General features: G+C 65.8%; 1 protein-coding gene across 4 annotated transcripts in view; it reads right to left on the bottom strand.

Moving 5' to 3' along the window:
* CAMTA1 (calmodulin binding transcription activator 1) overlaps positions 1 to 20,670 on the bottom strand; it is a 497,436-nt gene extending 476,766 nt beyond the window's left edge. For 2 of the 4 annotated variants that reach the window (XM_055137553.1, XM_055137554.1), the window contains exon 1: positions 20,511 to 20,670. In XM_055137553.1, coding sequence (XP_054993528.1) covers positions 20,511 to 20,555 — 45 coding nt within the window. In that variant the 5' untranslated portion in view covers positions 20,556 to 20,670. The remainder of the gene's footprint in view (positions 1 to 20,510) is intronic. The other 2 variants (XM_055137552.1, XM_055137555.1) reach the window with 1 other exon arrangement.
* Between the last annotated feature and the right edge of the window lie 254 nt (positions 20,671 to 20,924).

Genomic DNA, 20,924 nt, shown 5'->3' with positions numbered 1-20,924 from the left:
CCACCAGCCCGAGTGACGATCTTCTAGAACACTCCTGGGTCCGGGCTCCTGCAGTCCCTGGGTCTCTGTCAGCCCGCGGATGCGCCCAGACCAAAGACCCTCCCAGAAGTGCCCCCCGGTTCCTAGGGAGGGAGACGGGGAGTCACGCCCAGTGTGCGCCTTTGGGTGGCCCCACCCCCACCCCACAGGGCTAGAGTTGAACGTCAAACTCCACGGTGTGGAAAGCCCACCTCGAGGAGCAAAGCCCCCAGGCTGGGCCCGGCGGCACGGGGCGGTCTGGGCTGGCCCCACACACAGGGACACGGTCCCCACCTTTTCCTGTTTGCTGTCTGCCCCAGCAGTGCTCGGGGGTCTCTGCCAGCTCTACGCCCAGGGGTCACTCCTGGCTGAGCTGGGGACATACACGATTTATGGGGGGGACTTACGCTGAGCTCAAACCCGGGCGGCCATGTGCAGGCCAGGGCCCTCCCTGCTGTCCCGCGGCTCCCCCTTTCCGCCTTCCGATGACAGCAGTGACCGGGCCGGAGGGGCAGCCCGAGCCCCCGAAGCCCGTCCAGTGTCTGTGGAGGGGCCCCAGGGCCTTCGCAGAGCGGAAGTGCCGTGCAGCCAGCCCTGACCACACCCTGACGCTCCCTCCCAGAGGGCTGGCCTGACACTGACCACCCCCCGCTGGGGGTGACACACTCCCACACCCGTGTGACCAAACCATCAAGAACCCCAACGGCCTCTCACCGCCCTGACCTCAGAACCTTCCGTTTCACAAGGAAAGAAACTCATGGAAACTGGACGTGACCTCAAGTGACCTCTAACCCCAGAGCACCGAGCGCCCCGCCAACGGGCCCAGCACAGGGACGTCCCCTCGCCCCAACGCGGGCCCTCCTGGCCAAGGCCACCAAGACACAGCCAGGGCAGGACAGGGCAACGCAGCCCAGGCACAGCCCTGCCCCGGGCTCCAGGCTGCCTCCCCCACCGGGGACGGGACCCCCAGGGCTCCGCAGGCTAGGAGGGGTGGGAGGGAGGGCGCGTGTGGGGAAGGGGTGCAGCGGAGCGGGTGCAGAGGAGAAAGCGCCGCTTTCCGCATCGGGAGCCCCAGGGTGGCCCAGCAAGGGTCAGCGGGTCTCACTCGGGGCACAGCACTCACGGCGAAGCGACTCACGGCCGGCGGAATGTGGTGGGCAGGACCCGGGCGTCAGGGCGTGTTTTGGTTTTTTCCCCAAAGATCTTTTTGGCTTCACTCGCCCATCAATGAACCAGGCACCATCCCGACTCACAGCCACGAGCAGACGGACAGAAGGCATCTCCTCGGCCAGAGCAGCAGACAGGGCAGGCGCCTGGAAGGGCGCGCTGAGGCCGCAGCGAGACCCGGCTGCAGGAGGCGCCAGAGGGCACCGCACATCGATCCGGTGACCAGCAGAGCCAGGCAGGTGTCTGCGAGTGAACGCTGGAACGGCACTGGGGCCCGGGGTCCCCGTCTCCCAAAGGCTCCCAGGGAACCCCTGAAATAAACAGCGGTGGGCCGGGGCAGCTCTGCGCAGCTGGTGTCTCCAGGGAGCATCAATGTCACCACGCGTGTGTGCATGCGTGCGTGCACGTGTGCGTGTGCAGGGCAACTAAGGCGCTTGTGGCAATGTGGGTTCTGAGCCTCAGGCCTGCGGGGGTGCCACCTGCCCAGCGGGAAGACCAAGATCCTGTCTCAGAAAAGCCCCCCGCCCCGGCCTCGCAGCCCCCACAGACTCCCCGAGAGCAGCAGCACAAACACCCGCCCGACCACTGCCCCGGCAGAAGGGCAGGCAGAGGGGCTGGCACCCGTGCCAGAGAGACAACGGCCCGGGACCGGGAGAGGCCACCGCGTGGGCAGGGGAGCAGAAGAGACCAGTTAACGCTCCGCGCCCAGGCTCAGGGCTCGGGGGAGGCTCTGCCGGGTGTGCGTCCCCGAGCACCGGCCAGGGGAGCTCGTCTGGGGAAACGCAGGGCGATGAGAGAACGAGCTCAACGGTTCCAGAAACCAGGACGGAGACGCTGACGTCTCCACAGAGCTCCTCTAAACCCGTCCGTCAGAACGGGCACACACGGGACCAACACGCCCCGCGCCAGGACAGGGGAACGGCGAGGGGAAGCTGAGCCGCAGCCTGGCGCGTCACAAACGCTACTGGCCCGTGTGCCAGGGGAACTGAGCCCCGAGTGGACGGTCGTGATGACGAAGACGTCCACCCGGTCACCGGCAGCCCCCGCCAGAGGCTGCTCCCCCCGCCCGCAGGCACTGGGCAGGGAGGCTGGGAGGGCGCTCGGGCCCGTGCCCAGAGGAAGCCCAGACGGCAAACAGATGCCTCAGCCCGTCAGAACGGCCGGAACGATCCTGCAGCTCCCCTTCACCTGGGGGCCGCCAGGCACCCAAGCACACGGAGCACGGGGCCGTCCCGTGAGCCTTTTTCTGCCGGACTCCAAGGAGGAGGCCCCGGGAAGCTCCGTGCCAGCCTATGTACCGAGCACGGAAGCAATGATGCCGGAGTCCAGGCGAGCGGCACTGCCCAAAGCCCAGGGGAGGCCCCACGCGTCGCGCCCAGGGGCGCCCAGGCTGTCCCCGAGTAGGAGTCGAGGAAGTGGGGGCCAGCACAGGACGAGGGGCCCACCCGCAGGAGGCGGCCTCGGGGAGGAAGGCAGCCGGGGGGATGGGCCGAGGTGGGGAAAGGCTGAGGAACGGGCGGCTCTCGGCCCACCAAGAGCCAGGGGAAGCTTCCGGCGGCTTCTGGAGACCCAGGAGCACGGGGCCCATGGAAGAACCTGGGGAACAGGATGCAGGGACACGTACAGGACAGGCTGGACGGCCAGATCCCGTCCCTTCCCGGAGCCCCAAAGCAGTGAGCGCGGGGGCCGGGTCACAGGCTCACCTCGGCAGGAGGAGGGCCGGGCAGGGGAGGCGGGCAGGGGAGGCGGGAGGAGGGCCGGGCAGGGGGAAGCAGGCAGGGGAGGCGGGAGGAGGGCCGGGTAGGGGGAGGTGGGAGGAGGGCCAGGCAGGGGGAGGCAGGCAGGGGAGGCGGGAGGAGGGCTGGGTAGGGGGAGGTGGGAGGAGGGCCAGGCAGGGGGAGGCAGGCAGGGGAGGCAGCCCTGCTCTCAGCACAGCCCACCATGGCTCTCACACTGAGTTCAGCACCCAGAGCCGAGTCCAAAAGCAGACACGCAGCTCAGAGCCACACAGCCGCTCGCGCTGAGAACTAGCACTGCAGTCCCTCAAGTCGGATTTATGACCTGAGAATCAAATTAATTGATTCACTACTATCAGAGATGCATGTAAAACGTATTTAAAGTGATTTTAGAATTAAAAAAAATTCTTCCTCGATATGAATCAAAGTATCATTAGAATTTTCATAAATTTAATTTGGCTGGGAAACCAGAATACTCAATATTCTGAAAATAATCAAAGAGCACTTATTAAAGGTCCACGTTAGAGCAGAGACTCCACCAGCGCGTTCGGGGGAGAACGTCTGAAACGGGAAAGTACTTGGAGCAGAGCTCGGTGTCAGGACTCGGTGACAGAGACGGGCGCCACCAACATGCCGGCAGAGCCTGCCACGGACGGGCACTCGGCCTGCACGGGACGCTCCCACGGGAGACACCTGACCCCACGGACGGCACGAGGGGGCTCCTCTGGGCAAGACACGGACAGGGAAGCCAGGAGGAACAGCCACGGGGAAGACACTGGCCACCGGACACTGGCCACGGGGAAGACACTGGCCACAGGGAAGACAGTGACCACGGGGAAGACAGTGACCACGGGGAAGACAGTGACCATGGGGAAGACAGTGACCATGGGGAAGACAGCAGCCACAGGGCAGACACTGACCACAGGGCAGACACTGGCCATGGGGAAGACAGACAAGCCTGCAGGACACAGCCCTGGCCCCCAGCCTGCAGGACACAGCCCTGGCCCCCAGCCTGCAGGACACAGCCCTGGCCCCTCGGCGGAGGCCCTGCAGGACCCCTCCCGCTGTCTGCCTGTGCAACTAAACTACTGCTGGTCACCAAGTGGCAAGTCAGAGATGCCACAAACCACGGGGTGTCGGGGGGAGCAGCAAAGGCAGTGGACTGGCCCATCACTTCCGGTCACTCACCCCAAGGCAAACGCCCCTCTAAAGCCCGTCACTCCGGGCCACACACTGAACACACGTGAACACGGGCCACGCATGCTGGTGTCCCGTGTCCTGGGAAGGGCGGCAGCGGGGGGTCTGCACTGCTCCCTGGTGGCCCACATGCCTCGGGCAGCTCCCCGGCCCGAGCACGGCAAAGGCCCCCGCGGCAGCACAGTGCAGGCAGACCGCCCTCAGCAACCAGCAGGGAGCCCGCCCCTTGGGGGGGGGGCAAGGGAGGTCCCCGAGGAAGGCCCCACCCACCCCACCTCTGAACTGTCACCTCAGGCCCCGCCCAACCGCCCCGCGCGCCGTGTCACCGCTTCCCCCGGCAGGCTCCCGTCCCCGTGTCTCCAAGGCCCTCCTGCGGGGCCCGTCCCCACTCCCAGCCAGGACAAGCCCGCCCAGAGAGCCCACCCAGGCGGACCCCTGCCCACCAGGCTGGAGAGCCCCCCCAGCTCTGCGTCCCGCACGGCCCGTGCCCACCCGGGCCCGAGCTGGGTGCTGGCCTGGCTCCCGCTCCCACGGAGCCTCCCGCTCCCAGAGCCAGACGCCCCTTACCTCGGCGGGTCCGTCACCAGCCCCCTTCCCCTTAGTCCCGGAGTTCACCCAGGAGAGGGCCCCGGAGTCCTCACCTCTGACCCACGTCCGGGCCACGAGGGGCGCACGCAAAGCAGAGGCGACTTCCCCGGGCAAGTGGCCTGCGGGGTCACTCGCCTCCAAGGTGCCCCCCCCATGCTTAGCCAACGGCCCCCACCTCGTTCCACCCCACGGAGCCCAGCCAGCCAACCACAGGGCCTTGTCGCATGCCCCACCACGGCGGGGGGCGCCATGCTGCCAAGGGCTGTGTTCTCCGCGCCAACCCTCCCTTTTCTCCTTTCTCTAAAGGTCTGGGGCCACACCCAGCGGCCTCTGCTTCCTCCCGGCTCTGCACACAGGGGCCCCCTCGGGTCCCCACTCTGCTCTCTCTGCCATCACACGCTGCCTCGGCCCTGCCACTCCCCTCTGAACCCAGAGAAGCACAGAAGCGGAAGCAAGGAGCCGGCACACGCAGGGGCTGGTCCGGCAGGCGCGAGGGCCGAGCCCTGGGCTCAGAGCACCGGGCCCGGCACAGCAGGGGGCCCGAGGAGGCTGAAGCAGCCACCGGGCCAGGGACAGGCCAGGCCCCCAGCACGTCCCCTCCGGCTCCTCCGGGCACAGCCCCCCCCCCCCGCCCCGCCAGGGTGTGCGGCTTCCTCCCCCTGGAGTCTCCCCTCCCCCAGCCACGTCCCCCTGGCCCCGACGCCAGCTCCCACGCCGCCTCCTCCAAGCAGGCTCCCCGGTGGTCCCGGGGTGCCCCGCACCTGCCATCAGGACTGCCTGGAGTGAGTCACCCGCCAGCTGCTCCCCTGCAGACCTGGGGCTGAGCGCACACGTGCGCGCCAGCTGCAGCACACCCAGGTTTCAAAGACCAGGCAAAGTGCTCTGAAAAACTCGTCAATTTACCAGTAGGAACAGACCATTCCTCCATGGCCAAACACTGAAAATCATGAAAAAATAATTATTCCTGAATTATAGAAACACAATCCATCAAAAGCCAGATCTCTGTTTTCACACACGCATCTCCATCAGAATAGCTCCGGGGTCCCCTAAGACTCAAAGACAATCAGCCGGGCAGCTCCGAGGACAAAGTCACCCGCTCCATGGCTTCACAGGCAGCTTCTCAAAAGCCACCAAGCCGAAGCCATAACATAGCAGAGTCGGTGTCTGCCTTGCAGGCATGACCCGGGTTCGATCCCCGGCACCCCACAGGGTCCCCTGAGCACCCCCAGGAGTGCTTCCTGAGTGCAGAGCCAGGAGTGACCCCTGGGCATCACCGGGTGTGACCCAAAAGCAAAAAAAGAAAAAAATGAAAAAATTAAAAGCCACTGTGAGGGCAGAGTGCCCCCCCTCAGCGCCACCCTCAGGCTGCGCCCTGCGGGGGTCTGGCTCCGGGACCCTCCGGCACCTCTGACCGCCCAGACAGCAGCGACGGGCGCACGGGAGCCCTGACGCCTGGCCCGCTGCGGCCGGCCTGCCCCCCCCCCCGTGTGGCCCCCGCGGGGAGCCAGTCCCAGAGCCACCGAGGACACGAGGACAGTCACGCTACCCACCCCAGAGCCCAGCACCGAGCGGGGGACAGGAGGAACGACGTCGAATCCAGGGTCTCTGCACGGCCAGAGGCCACGGCGAGGGCACAAGAGGACCCCGAGGGGGAGGAAGCAGCCGCCACACGCCCGAGAGGGGCTGGTGCGAGGCTGCGAGCGGCCCGGACTCCGCGCGAGGACGGGAGTGCAGCTCACGGACACCTCCTCAGGGGAGACACACAGGGCCGGCAGGTGTGCGGAGACACACCGGGTGTCACAGCCACGGAAACGCACACCAACGCCAGGAGGGGCCGAGACGCTTGTGCGGCCGGGGGCTGAGCCTGGTCTCACCCAAGGTCCCGAGGTCCCAGGGAGGGACCCTGAGCCCAGAGCTAGGAGGACGCCCTGAGCAGCAGACGGTGAGGGGCCTCCCACCTCAGCCCCGGGACACGGGCACACAGCGAAGACGGGGCCGGCCGGGGCCGTGCTGGAGCCCAGGGCCAGTCCCTGGCCCAGAGTCCGCGTGTGAGACCAAAGCCGGCCCACGCCAGTGCTGGCAGCCCACCGCTCCCGGAGGGAATCCCCGGTGAGCCGGAGGGGGCGTCCCCGACCCCGCAGCCCCACTCCCGGGCACCCGCCCCGAGAGAGGCCCAGACGCAGAAGAGGCCTGCACCTCCTCCAGCCCAGCTCGGATGGCCCAGCCGCGTGCCCAGGAGCAGGGGACCCCAGGGGGCGGCGTGTGGGGTCCGGGGCACTCCTGAGCACTGTGGGAATAGCCCCCAGCAGAGACTGGGACGGCCTCCAAAACCCAACAACGCCTAAGAGGGGAAGGGAGAGTCAAGCACACAACAGGATACTCCTGGGTTTCACGCTCGCCAGGACGTGGCCGGGCCTGGAGGGCACCACGCTGCAGGGGTGAGTCCACAGAGAGGACGGGCACTCGGCGTACGAACCAGGACAGGATCCACAACGACCGTGGTGACAGCCGGGAGCCCGCCCGGGGGGCCGGGCCCAGGGGCTGCTGCAGGGACGCTGCTCTGCGTCAGCACTGTCCGGGGCCTGCGTCACGTCTGCTGAGCGCTGACGGCAAGGCGCCGGCATCAGGGGTGGTCTCTGGGGTCCCCCCAGGAGTGATCCCCGAGCAGAGTCAGGAGCGGTTTCTGGGCACCGCCGGGTGTGGCCCAGAAAGACGGACACAATCCCCATCAACGCTGGCTTGTTTTCTGGAAGCTGACAGGTGAATATTCCCGTATTCATGTGAATTCCAGCGACCCAAAAAAACTAAAACAATTTTGAGAAAGAGAGTGACACAGCCACAGGAATCATGACGCTGTCGGAGCCCGAGAGAGCGCTGGGTAAGGCACCTGCCCTGCGTGTTAGCCCGGGTTCAGTCCCCAGCACCACCAGGAGCCAGCCCTGAGCACAGAGCCAGGAGCCAGCCCTGAGCAGAGCCGGGAGTGGGCCCCGAGCAGAGCCAGGAGTGGGCCCTGAGCACAGAGCCAGGAGCCAGTCCTGAGCAGAGCCAGGAGTGGGCCCCGAGCAGAGCCGGGAGCCAGCCCTGAGCACCCAGGAACGCTGAGTGTCGCCAAAAAAACAAACCCAAAGGTCCGCTGTCGTCCTGGATCAAGACAGACCTGCGGGCTGGTGGGCTGGAATCAAGGCCCCGAAACTCAACCCACACGATGCGGGTCCAGGGTGCTGAAAAGGCGCCAACTCCTTCACTGGACCAACGGTGCCAGGAAGGCGAGAGCACGGGGTGCTGGCAACGCATCCCGCCCCCCCCCCCCAGCCCAACTCACCTGACACGCAGCTGGGGGCGGGGGAGGGGGCGGAGTAGCCCCTAAACACTCCTGGGTATGACTCAAAAACAAACATCAAGGGGCTGGAGCGATAGCACAGCGGGTAGGGCGTTTGCCTTGCACGCGGCCGACCCGGGTTCGATCCCCGGCATCCCATATGGTCCCCCAGCACCGCCAGGAGTAATTCCTGAGTGCAAAGCCAGGAGTAACCCCTGAGCATCGCTGGGTGTGACCCAAAAAGCAAAAAAAAAAAAAAAAAAAAAAACCATCAAAAAAAAGGGGGGGTGGGGAGCCGGAGCAATAGCACAGCGGGCAAGCATGGCCTTGGGCACTGCCGACCCAGGTTCAACCCATGCACCCCATGGGGTCCCCAGGGCCCCTCCATGAGTGATCCCTGAGCACTGAACCAGGAATAAGCCCGGAGCACTTGTCTGTGGTCCAAAAAACAACAAAAAATGGTGTGGAACAACTGTCCCCACGCAAAAGGAAGTCACTAGAGAACTACGTCACAACAGGCAAAAATTAGCTCAAAATGGGTAAGGGACCAAACTGCCGATGATAAGCCACAGAACTCTCACAAGGAGACAGCGGGATCCAGCTTCGTGACCTTGAACGAGGCCACAATCATGTTCTCCGTTACAGCACCGGAAGCACCAAAGTATCAACTTAGCCAAAACGTCAAACACTGCACTTCCAAAGACACCATCACGCAAGAGTGCCAGCGCGGGAAGGAGGCTGCACATGGGCCGGAAAGGGCTGACTCGGGGTACGGGGAACTCAACAGCCCAGGAGAAGGGGGGACCCGGCCAAGAGTGGGGCGCAGAGGGCGAGGGTGGTCACCGCCAGGCCAGCCGCCGTGAGACACGCCGCAGAAGCTGACTCGTGCAAGTGATCCCAAGCCCCAGCAAGGCCGGGGCACGCTGGAACCTTCCACACCGCGAGCAGCAGGGACAGAAGCGGCCCCCTGGAAGAGCGGTCACAAGGCCCAACAAGCCCTCCCCCAGCCGACGGCCCGGGACCCTGAGGCGCAGGCCCCCAGGGGCGCTGGCATTCCCACGGCAAAGCCACCACCACTGAGTGCTGGCCAGTCCTACCGCCCGCTAACGGTGAGGAATCCAAGGTGGTACCGCCACTCGGGGGCCGAGGGAGGGGCCGCCAAGCCCGAGAACAAGCTGGGGAGCCTGAGGGGGCCTGGCCCGCGGCGGGAAGAGGTGTCGCCTAGGGGGCTGCTCAGAGAGCCCGAGCTTTACCAGCTGCAGACTGGGAGACGGACAAGACCCATCTCGGAAAGGCTGCTACGGAGCACCGGCTTCAACCCCGGCGCCTCAAAAACAACTTCCCAGACCAGGATTCAACCCATTTCCCCCGCCCCCCCCACCCAGAAACTGCCCTGACAGGGCTCCAACTCGTTCCCAAAAATTGCTCAGATGGGTGTACTGCTTTGAAAGGATGTTTCAGGGATGGATAGATGGATGGACGGATGGCTGGATGGGTGGGTAGGTGGGTGGGTGGGTGGGTGGGTGGGTGGATGGATGGATGGATGGATGGATGGATGGATGGATGGATGGATGGGTGAGTGGGTGGATAGATGGATGGATGGGTGGACAGATGGATGGGTGAGTAGATGGGTGGACAGATGGATGAGTGGATGGATGGATGGATGGATGGATGGATGGATGGATGGATGGACGGACGGATGGATGGATGGATGAGTGGCTGGATGGGTGGGTGGATGGACTGGTGAGTGGATGAATGGATGGATGGATGGATGGATGGGTGGGTGGATGGGTGGGTGGATGGGTGGGTGGGTGGGTGAATAGATGGGTAGGTAGAAGGATGGACTGATGGTGAATAGATGGTAGATGGATAGATGGTGGATGGATGAACGGATGGATGGATGGATGGATGGATGGATGGATGGATGGATGGATGGATGGGTGGGTGGATGGGTGGATGGATGGGTGGATGGATGGATGGATGGGTGGATGGATGGATGGATGGATGGATGGATGGGTGGATGGATTGGTGGATGGATGGATGGGTGGGTGGATGGGTGGATGGATGGGTGGATGGATGGATGGATGGGTGGATGGATGGGTGGATGGATGGGTGGATGGATGGGTGGATGGATGGATGGATGGATGGGTGGATGGATGGATGGGTGGGTGGATGGATGGATGGATGGATGGATGGATGGGTGGATGGATGGATGGATGGATGGGTGGATGGATGGGTGGATGGATGGGTGGATGGATGGGTGGATGGATGGATGGATGGATGGATGGATGGATGGATGGATGGATGGATGGATGGATGGGTGGATGGATGGATGGGTGGGTGGATGGATGGATGGATGGGTGGATGGATGGATGGATGGATGGGTGGATGGATTGGTGGATGGATGGATGGGTGGATGGATGGATGGGTGGGTGGATGGATGGATGGGTGGGTCGATGGATGGGGCGCAGGTCACAGGCGTGACACCAAACCTCAAACCTCCAAGTGTCCTCTCGGACGTCCCCCACCTGATGAAGTATTCCTCTTTCACCAGGAAGTCAGGGCCCCTCCAGGAACGAGACAGCGAGAGCCCAGCAGGGGCCACGGGGCGGCCACACAGGAGCTCGCGGGTCACTGTCTCACGGGCCCACAACACGGGGGGACCACGGAACCCACCCAAATACCAGAACCGGGGGGACTCGGAGACACCCCTCGCCCCTCGCCTGGGAATGGTCACTACAGGCTGACCTTACCCCGCTCAGCACAGGCCTGGGGACAGTCAGCCAGCTCTGTCTCGGGAGGAAATGGCGCCCCGCCAGCCCCCAGGGTTGGACGCACAACAGCGTCTATGCTGGGGGTTCCAGGGCCCCCGCGGTGGGGCAGGTGCTCCCGACAGCCGTGGCCCGCAGCCCTGCCCCAGAAAGGAGGCCCTGACCCCGGCCTGGTGTGTCCAGTGCCCCCCCCTTCCAGATAAGTGAGCCCCCAAGCCAGTCACTCTGTGTGTGTGTGTGTGTGTGTGTGTGTGTGTGTGTGTGTGTGTGTGAGAGAGAGAGAGAGAGAGAGAGAGAGAGAGAGACTTTACGGGAGAAATTCTGATGCTTTATCTGTTTAATTATCCACCCTAGAGTAGGAAAAATATCACCATACTCTACTCGCTAGGGCCTGGCCCAGGTGGGGCTTTCGAGAGCAAATCCCCCGGCAGAAAGCGCCACCGTCACCTGAGGACTCACTCCAGGGCCGTGGACGGACCCTGGGTGCCATGAACTGAACCGGGGCTGCCGGCTAAAAGCCCGGCGCACCAGGACTCTGGTTCTCACCGAAGCCCGACGGCTGCCTACGTGTCCGCACCAGACGACAAGGGCAGGGGCGGGCAGGGGCTGCCAGGGGCGGCAGGGCGGGACGAGGAGAGCGAGAACGTCCGCCCCTCGGACAGGCCCCGAGCGGCCAAGTCCACCTCCGGCTCAAGACTGAAAATACCTGGCGGGGCAGCCGAGCGCTGTCATGGGGCAGAGGGGGGTCCCGGGGGGCCCGTGCCCTGCTCTGCAGCCGAGGGTGCTCCTGAGTGCTCCCGCCCACGCTCCTCAGCCCCAACTGAGGGCATGGGGCCGGAAGACGGAGGCAGCATCAGTGTCGGACCACAAACCACCACACCGGAATTCGGGGTCAGCCGCGCTGAGACCCGAGGGGCTCCTGGGGGTGCCCGCCCCACTGCTGGGGCCCGAGAGCTGGAGAAGCTAGAGATGCCCTGGGGGGAGAGCTCCCGCTGGCCCCGACCTTCCAGCCCAAAAGGGGTGGGCGACCGTAGGGCCAGAACCGGGGTCTGACCCCGGGAGCAGAGCCGAGCATGATCCCTGAGCACAGAGCCAGGACTTACCCTGAGGGCTGCTGAATGCGCCCCAAGAACAAAAGACAATAAATAAGTCAGTAAATATGAAGGGGGCTGATCTTCAAAAGCCCCCCGAAGGCTGGGCCCCCAGGGCTCTCTGAAGCCCCATTTCTCGGGGCAAGGGCCTGAGCCAGGGGTCACTAGAAGCCACGCGTTCGCATTAGTCCTACCAATCAGCGCCAGGAAATACGACCGGATGACTACACGGAGCGCCGCCTCTGGCGGGATGGGTGGGCTCGGCAGACCCTCCGGGGGCAGAGGGTCCCCTCCAGGGCCGGGTGTGGCCCGGGGCACTGCTAAGCAGAACGGCCCTGTCCGCGCCCGACAGCTTCCACCGCCCGGACCACCTCGGCCCGCGTGTCAAGCTAATACTCACGTACTCGACTAGAAAGGAACGGACCCTCCGGACCCTGATTCAAAGTCCTCCCACACGGCCTGAGCCAACACGCTCATGCCTGACCAGAGCAGGAGCTCGACAGACACCGGTGCAGTGACACGGGGGAGGACGCTGCAGGCCAGCCCTCCCGGCCCGCGGCGGGGGTCTGCCGCCTCTGAGCTTCCCTCTTGAGGGACCCAACGCCACCGCCCGGGGAGAGTTCCGGGGAGGGACGCCATGGAGGGGCCGCCGGGACCCCGGGAGAGTCTGTGATGATACTCGAGCCCCCGGGCCGGGAGACGCGCGGCGGGGTGGGCTGCACCGGAGGCTGTGACCCCCATCTTCTCCCCTTCCTGGGAGCGGGGCCCCGGGAGACGCCCCTGCCTGCCCGTCGCAGGCCGCTGGCCCCGGGCCTGGGGTTGCACGGGTCAAGGGTCGGCCCCGCGAGGACCTCCTCCGCGTCCCCAGACAGCCCAGCTCGTGCCCCGCCCCACAGCGGGAGGACACGGGCCGCGGGGTGACCGGTTCAAAGGCGCCTCAGGAGGGACGCGGGGAGTCTACTCAGCGACTGGGGCCAGAAACTAGGACTAGGCTAAAATGATTTCTCGCCTGCACTCACTTCGTTTCTCCACGCTTCTTGCCATTAAGTCCCGAGAAGGGCGGCAAGGCCCGGAGAGGCCGGGGGAAACTCTCAGTGCTCGCCAGGAGAGCCGCTGGCAGAGCGGGCTGGGGCCCTGCGAGGGGCCGGGTCATTGCCACCTTCGTCCCACCCCCCGCGGTCAGGCCCACGCCAGCAGTGCTCAGGGCTCGCTCCCGAGTGCACGCGGTCACCCGGGCTTGCTCGGAGAGCCACGGGGTGCAGGGCCAGACCCAGCGCGGTCACGCTCCAGGCAAACGTCCTTCCTGCTGTTCGATCTCTCCGGCCCGAGCGCCGCTATTTCAGGAGCAGCCGAACAGCCCCTGGAGTCCGGAAGCCACCGGAGGGGCCGCTCGCCACACCTGCAGGCCCGCCCTCCCCGGGGTCAAGGCGCGCGTCCCGGGCCACCCTCCAGCAGACGGCGGCCTGCGGAGCAAGGGAACGCGGCGTCAGAGTGTTCACGGCACAGCCGACGCGCGGAGCCGCGGGATAATTAGACGGACTGTTTTCAGGCTTCCGCCTGCCTCCCAGAAGCCGGCTCCACGCCACTGCCACTCGAGAGGGGCGCAGGCACCCTGTCCAGCAGCGCCCGGGGCCAGCAAGCAGGGGCCCAGGCGGAAACTCGCGAATGAGCCCAGTGACGTCAGCAGGGCAGCACCGGGGGTGGGGGGGGGAAGGCCTGGCTCCGCGGGGGTGCTAATTCCCGCTGAAAGGAGATCAGAGAGGAAAACCCCTGGCTCAAAGGCGGGGAGGGGGGCTGGGATTAGTCACCTCTAGACCGAAAATGCAAAAATGCGAAACACACAGGCTGCACCGCCACAGACCGGCCTCTAGACCGCGGAGAGCCGCGTATCCTGGCGAACAGCGCTACTGCTCAAGGCCAGGCCGAGCCCGGGCAGAGCACAGCCCGCGTCCCCTCCCCCGCCCCCTCCCAGGCCCGGGGCTAGTTCAGGTGTGTCCGACAGGCAGACCGCAGGGGTCTCCGCCCGTTCCGGAGGACACGGGCCTCAGGTGAGCCACTGGGACTGTAGGTAAGGGGATGGGAGGTGTCTTTATCTAACATGTAATACGAACTGGGAAACTGCACAAGTCTGACTGACTTCCAACTATTAATAGTCGCGGGTGGTGTGGCCCCCGGCTCACATTTCTCATCATCTGGCAGAACTGAAAACACTGGCCTACAACAAACTTCGTCAAGTTCAGACCCACGGCCTAAATCCTCTTATTCCCGACATTCCAGTGGATTCCTAGATTCCAAACAGTCCCCGGGAGAGTCCGGATTATGACCCCGGGCCGTGCAGCTGCTCCGGATACGGCCAACATGCGGTCTCGCTTCTTTAACTCTCTCTAACCTGCTCACTCAAAACGGGACTTTTTCTTTTTTTAATTTAAGCAATAAACAATTTTACCAATAAACATTTGAGAAGATCTTATTACGTGAAAATGCAAACATCCTGGACTTATCTGTAAATCTGAAACACGAGAAAAGATCAGCTCCGGCTCCAGCGCCAACATCTTCCATAGAGCATCACTACCCCCTTGTGGATTCGCAATAAAAAATCCTTATCTTCAATCTTCACTTTTTAAATGTTTCATCCTGCTGAACTTCCATTAAAGTTTACATTTTCTTCACTAAATAGGGTCGTTGTATTTCAATTACTTTTTAAAAAGAAAAAAAAAAGTACCACGTTTTTAAATAGCCAATTCCATCACCGTCTCCAAGCCGGGGACGCCCTGCCCCTGAGGTGAAGGCACCCGACTCAGCAGGGGCCCGGCCACACCCCAGGGTTCCTTCAGACACCGAACTGACACTTCTGACGGTGATTTCTAACGATAAATGCATCAGATCCTCACGATAGTATTTTTTCCTGCTATTTCATAACTGCACGCTTTGTACCAATTTCTCGTTCCTGCTTCCAGCCCGTCTCGGCTCTCAGTGCCCCAGAAAAGCAGTGGGGCACACCCGTGCTCGGAGACACGCTGCAGACGAGCTCACGCTCCCGGCCTAAGCTGGAAGATTTATTCCTGCAGGATTACAGACCTCAGCAGCGCTTCCCGGCCACCTAAGTCGGCCCTGGCGGGGAGAGAGAGGCGACACTCTGTCCAAACCTAGAATCAGAGGCGTCATCCCCCCCTTCCGTCTGTCCGGCTCAGGGGCGAGCACGCGCAGACGGGCCACCTGCGCCCCCGCAGGGCAGAGACGAGATGCACCCCGTAGAGACATGGGGGGCATGCGACCCCGGGCTTGTCACTCGTCACGGACCCGGAGGTGGCTGTCATCGCTCCCAAGGTCCAACCCACCTGGGTCCCCGATGGAGCGGCCCCCCACTCTCTCGGGGAGTCAGCGTGGGGGTGGGAAGCCGAGCCCGGCCCCGACACGCACCCCGGGGAGCACGGTCAGAGGTGCTGGCGCTGGTCTGGGGGCCCTCTGCGGGAACAGGGGGAGGAAGGGGATGACACGGGGAGACGAGAGAGGCATCCGCGTGTCTGAAAGGGCCAGGACAGTCCCAGGCAAGCCGCTCAGCGCCCTCAGGGCCCGGCATTGCCCCTGGCCCGCCCGGGCGGAGCCTCCGGAAGGGTGAGGCGGCAGGAAGGTCTGGGGACACAGGGGGGAAGGGGGCGGGCTGGGCAGAGGGCCCTGCCGTCCGTCCTGCATCTCCTGTCAGCCCTCGGCGAGGCAGCGGGCATCCTCGGAAGCAGAGACGCCGCGAGGAGAGAGGCGATGAAGTTGGCACTTGGCCTCCTCTGCTGTGGCCACACAATACGTCCTTTCCAGTCCAGAGGAACGAGCTAAAAAATGCTCAGGAAGCATCACCCACCTTTTTTTTTTCCTCCTTTTTTTTGCTTTTTGGGTCACACCTGGTGATGCACAGGGGTTACTCCTGGCTCTGCACTCAGGAATCACTCCTGGCAGTGCTCAGGGGACCCTATGGGATGCTGGGATTAGAACCCGGGTCGGCCGCGTGCAAGGCAGACACCCTCCCCGCTGTGCTGTCGCTCGGGCCCCGGCATCACCGATCTTCACACAAGGAGGCCCGCGACCTTCTACAGGCGGTGGCACGCGGACGCCCAGCCCGGCCCTCCCGGCAGGGGCCAACGCCTCCACAAACATTTTCCTCAGTGAGACCCAGTCAATGTCGCAAGGCGGGAAGCTCGGTGACACGAACACGCACCAGTGACAGAATGGTGACACATCTCGATCGCAGGACGGCGAGATCACGCCCACGGGTGGCATAAATACAAGGACCCCGGAGTGTCTCACCGGCGTGCGCCCTGAACCAGAGCAGGCGCCACCGCAAAGGAAGACAAGACAGAGGCCACGGCAGGCTCTCAGGGCCACGCCAGCGACCGTCCACTCCGGCCCCAGGAGGACCCCTTCAGACACCCAGGGACCGGGCAAGGGAGGGGCCCGCCAGGACGAGGCTCGATCGCTGTCCAAGAGAGTCGCACGATCGAGAAGGGACAGAGGGGCGGGCGAGACACACCGAGAACGACCCCGCAGCCCCACGCGGGAAGCCGGACACCACCCATCACCCACGCTCCAGCCGACCCAGCACAGGCCTGGGGGAACCACACACCGGAGGGCCACCGCCTCAGAAGGACACTGGGACAACAGAGAAACTTCTCTCTGGGGGAAAGGAAGGATGTAAGTCAGCCAGGACACTTTTTCAAAGGGTGCAGATGAGTCTAGGAGACACAGAACATTTTTAGAAAGTGACCTGTCCTAACGGGAACACGAGAGATCCACCTCACCTGTCACCAGAGCAAGTACTGTCAGTCACTAATAATGAAGGGCCGTGCCAACCCGCACCGACGGAGACCCCCGCCCGAGTCCTGAGGGAGACCTGGTGCCCCCCCCCCGCAGACGCCACGGAGGGGAAGTCAGGTTCGAGCCAGGCGGAAAGGGAAAGGTGCATTCCAGGTTAATTCTTGAACATTATTGTCATCATTATGCTGCCTAACCTACATCCAAAAATAATCTGCGGCTATTTACCAAGGAAGAGGAGAATCAACAGCGCTGCTCAGGTGCGGAGTCGCGGAAGTCACCGGCCCAGAGGCCTGGCCCTCGCTGGTACCGGCGGGGCGGTGACTTCAGGGCCTCCTACGGCAGCAAGAAGGTCCCGCGTCGCCGGAGCCACCCCAGTCAGGTCCCAGGCCCCACTGGTGGCCCCCGGGCATCCCCAGGAGTGGCCTGAGCACTGAGCCAGGAGTAAACTCCGAGGGGGTCCAACGCCCTCCCCCAACAAGGAAAGGGAAGGACAGCGTGAGCGTGACCCCACGACGAGCCTGTCCAGCGGGGACCCCCTCTCGGGCCCTGCCGGGCAGCGTGGCCGGGCTCCGTGCGGCTGGCCGGACCCCCGTGGGCTGCCCTGCCCCCAGAGTCAGGGAAAGCCGCGTCGCCCCCAGCAGCAGGCGGGCACTCCCCCCGGGGCGCAGGAAAGGGCCCCTTCCAGGAAGGCACGGGACCCGGGGCCACACCGCGCGGCGTCACACCTGGGGGCCACTCCGATCCGGAAAGGCAAAGCCAAGGTCCCACAACCTTCCAGAGCTTTCTCCGCATGGCAAGAGAGGAGCGCGACCTCAGAGCCAGGCACTCCGAGTCTCAGGAAACGGGCGCGCTGAAGGAGAAGGTTCCAGAAAGGCTGGACCCCAAGATGCGCTGCCCCCCAAATCCAGAATCCTGGTTCCCCACCCCACCCCCAGACCGCGACGGGCAGGCGACAGGCTGAGAAATGAGAAACTGCACGTGAGCTAGGGGACACATGTGCCCCAGAGCCGGGGAGAGCCTGACCTCTGAGCCCGCCTGCCCTTGGGGAGAGGCCGCCGTCCCCACGCCAGCAGGGTGTGCGAGGGGCAGCCGTCCGGCCTTCCAGGCGGGCAAGAGATGTGTCCACCTGGGCCGCCCGAGCTTCCCCAGACGGGGCGGGGGAGGGGAGAGGGCGCGGGGCCGCTCTCACAGGGAAACTCCCAAAGGACGGCGGCCCTGAGCTCAGAGGGACCCCCAGCCCGGGGGACCGGAGGAGAGAGGTCCCGGGACCCCCCGCATTCCACACTCCCTCCCGGGGCGGGAACAGCCCACCCCAGAAACTCTTGGATCCCCCAGCTGATTAGACGGAACCAATCAAGTGTTTTAAGAACCAGGAAAATGAGGTCAAAAGCGCCGCTTTCAGGCAATGGCACGATGCCCACTGGCTAGTCCGTGCTGACGAGAGGGCACCCCCCGCCCAGGGTGGCAGCCTCTCCCGGGGGGACCCCACCCACGCCGCTGCCTCCGAGTGGCGCCTCCACCCGACCTCGGGGCGAGGAGGAAGTGAGCGCATCCAAGGGGCAGGAGCTGACCAGAGCGAACAGGTTCCGGTTCCCCCCGCCCGAGTGCAGGGGACACGCCACACGTGGCAGAGTGACGCTCGGGGACGTCCCAGGCCTGCCCACAGGGGCCGCTCCTGACACACCCCTCCCCCACTCCCACAGGGAACGGCAGCACGGTGGTGCTGGCCACCAGGACGCCCCCCTGGACACAGACTGGCCTGCCCAGGCCTGCACAAGGGACACCCAGGGCAACGCGCGTCCCCCTACAAAGAGCGAAGCGGAGAGACCCACTCCGGACCCCGAGGGCCAAGCTCCGGAGTCACACACGCTGCTGGAGGCCCGGGCGGACGCTCAGGACGTCTCTGCTTATTCAGGAAGTACGAATGACACGTGAGAGCGTGGCGGGGCTGGGCCGAGAACCATCAGAGTCCCCTCCCCCAACACACCCCGCAGGGTGGCCCCCAAAAACGGGGGAAAAAAAAAAAAGTTGGCCATTAGTCAACGACTTGTGATTCTTTCAAGGCCCGCAGTTACCAAGAGTGTCCGACTCCTGACACTCAAGGTCCCCAAAGGCACCGAGTCCGGCCGCCTACCAGGCCGGTGTCCGGGAAGAGAGGAAGGGGCGCACACCTTCAAAGCACCGCGCCAGGGCCCTTTCCCAAAAAGGGCCGCGGGCCAGCAAGGGAAGGAGCTGATCCCTAGTTCCCGGGCCCTGCCCGCCCCAAGGAGGGGGACCCCACCGGGCCGCGGGGGCTCCCGGACCCCAAGGGGCACACCGGCCACCTCTCGCCAACGGCACGTGGGTGATGCGGTGTCACCACTCCCCTCCCGGGGTGCAAAGGCATATGGCCGCGGCTTCCCAGCCAACGTGAATACGATTCAAGGGAATTAGAGAAAGTCAAGGTAGCAGGCGCCCTAAACATGGCTGACGGGAGCAGAAGCCAGGGGGAGGATGCGGGTCCTCCTAAAAAAGAACCGGGAAGTTTATTCCCAGGGAGGGTTCGCAGACTCGGCGCCGGAGCCAGGAACCCAAGGGCAGGCGACGGCGGGGCAGAGTCAACTGGTGACCGGGGGTCCCGGGAGCCCGAGCCCGGGGGGCGGCCGGCAGAGGGGGCGATGCCCGAGCCCCTGTCACCCCAGGACGAGGTGACACCGGGGGCCCTGGCCTACATCTCCCGGGCGCCCACCCGCCCGTCCGCGGAGGGCAGTGGAGCCCCGAGGCCGGAGGCGCTGGGCTGTCCGGTCCTGCCCTCGGGAAAGGAGGACAGGCCGAGGGGTGTGCAGGAAATGAGCTCAGCGGGCCCAGAAAGTGTGCGGGAGCCTCACCCGTGAGAAGTAGCCGCCTCCGATTTAGAAATGACTTCAGGGCTGCACAGCCCCCCACCGTCCACTGGGCGAGGGAGAAGCCGGGGCGCCCGAGTCCCCTTGTCCTGGCGAGAAGGGTCACCGGGCGGCGCGCGGAGGCCCCCGAAGGTGCCCCCGCACGAGGAGCGGCTCCGAGGGTGCCCCCCGCCGCGGCAGGATCAGGGTCACGGAGGGAAAGGGCACGGCGGGGCGGCGAGCGCGCCCCGGCGGCCGTGGACACGGAGACCCCACCCTCCCGGCGGCCGGGGGGCCGCGGCCGGGCCGGGCCAGGGGCGGGGACGCCGCGCGGGCCCGTCCGGGCGGCAGGGGGAGGGGTCCCGCGAGGCCCGGGGCCCGGCGCGCCCCGCGGGAGGGGGGACCCCGGCGGGCCGCGCGCGGGGACCCCGGCGGCCCCGGGAGGCGCCCGCGGGACGCGCGCGGCGGCCGGAGAGTCCGCCCGGCCTGGCGCCGGGCAGCAGGGGCGGCCGGGCTGCGCGCCCGCCGAGCCCCCGACGGGCACCGGCCCGGGGCCGCGGCACGCGGGGCCCGCAGGCGCCCCCGGCCCGTAAACTTTGCGCCCCGCGGCCCTCGCGGCCCCGGCCCGGCCCGGCGCGGGGGGCGGGGGCCGCGCACCGGCGGGGAAGCCCGGCCGGGTGGGGGAGGCGCCGGCCCGGCCTCCGCCGGCTCCTCCTCCCCGCCGGGCCCGGCCCCCGCCCGCCGGCCGCGGCCCCCGCGCCCCCGGCCCCGCCGCGCTCCGCCCCCCGCCCGCCGCCCCCTCCCCGGCCGGGGCGCCCGTCGCCGCCGCCGCCGCCGCCGCCGCCGCCGCCGCGCCCCCGCGCTCCCGCCCGGCGCCGCCGATGCCCGGGATGTCCGGCGGGGCCGGCGCCCGCCGCCCGCCGCGCCGCCCCCGGCCCTCGCGCGCCGGCCCTTACCTTCCGGCTTGTTTTCGGCAGCCATTTCCCCTCCGCGCGCCACATCCTCCTCCTCCTCGCGACCGGGACCCCGAGCGCGCGCCTCGTACCGCCGCCGCCGCCGGCCCAGCCACCCCGCCGCCGCCGCGCACCCGCCCTGGCCCCGCCCCGCGGCCCACGCACTGCGCCCGTTGGGCCGCGCGGCTGCCACTCCTCGCGCCCGCCGCCAATCGCCCCGCACCGGGGGTCTCACTACTCTCCGGGAGGAGCGTCCTGTCCGCCCGGCCCATTGGCCGGTCACCACCCCACGGGGAGCGGGGATTGGTCGAGAATTTCCGCCCCCGCCCCACCCACTCCCAGGAAAGCCCGCCTTCCGGACCTAAACAAAGCTTCCCAGTGGCCGGCGCCCCGGAGAACGCGCCAGTGAGGAAGGGG

This window comes from Sorex araneus, chromosome 5, assembly GCF_027595985.1.
Source record: "Sorex araneus isolate mSorAra2 chromosome 5, mSorAra2.pri, whole genome shotgun sequence".
Classification (NCBI taxonomy): Eukaryota; Metazoa; Chordata; class Mammalia; order Eulipotyphla; family Soricidae; genus Sorex; species Sorex araneus.
The sequence above is the reverse complement of the archived record's forward strand: the minus strand, read 5'-3'. Positions and strand labels throughout refer to the sequence as shown.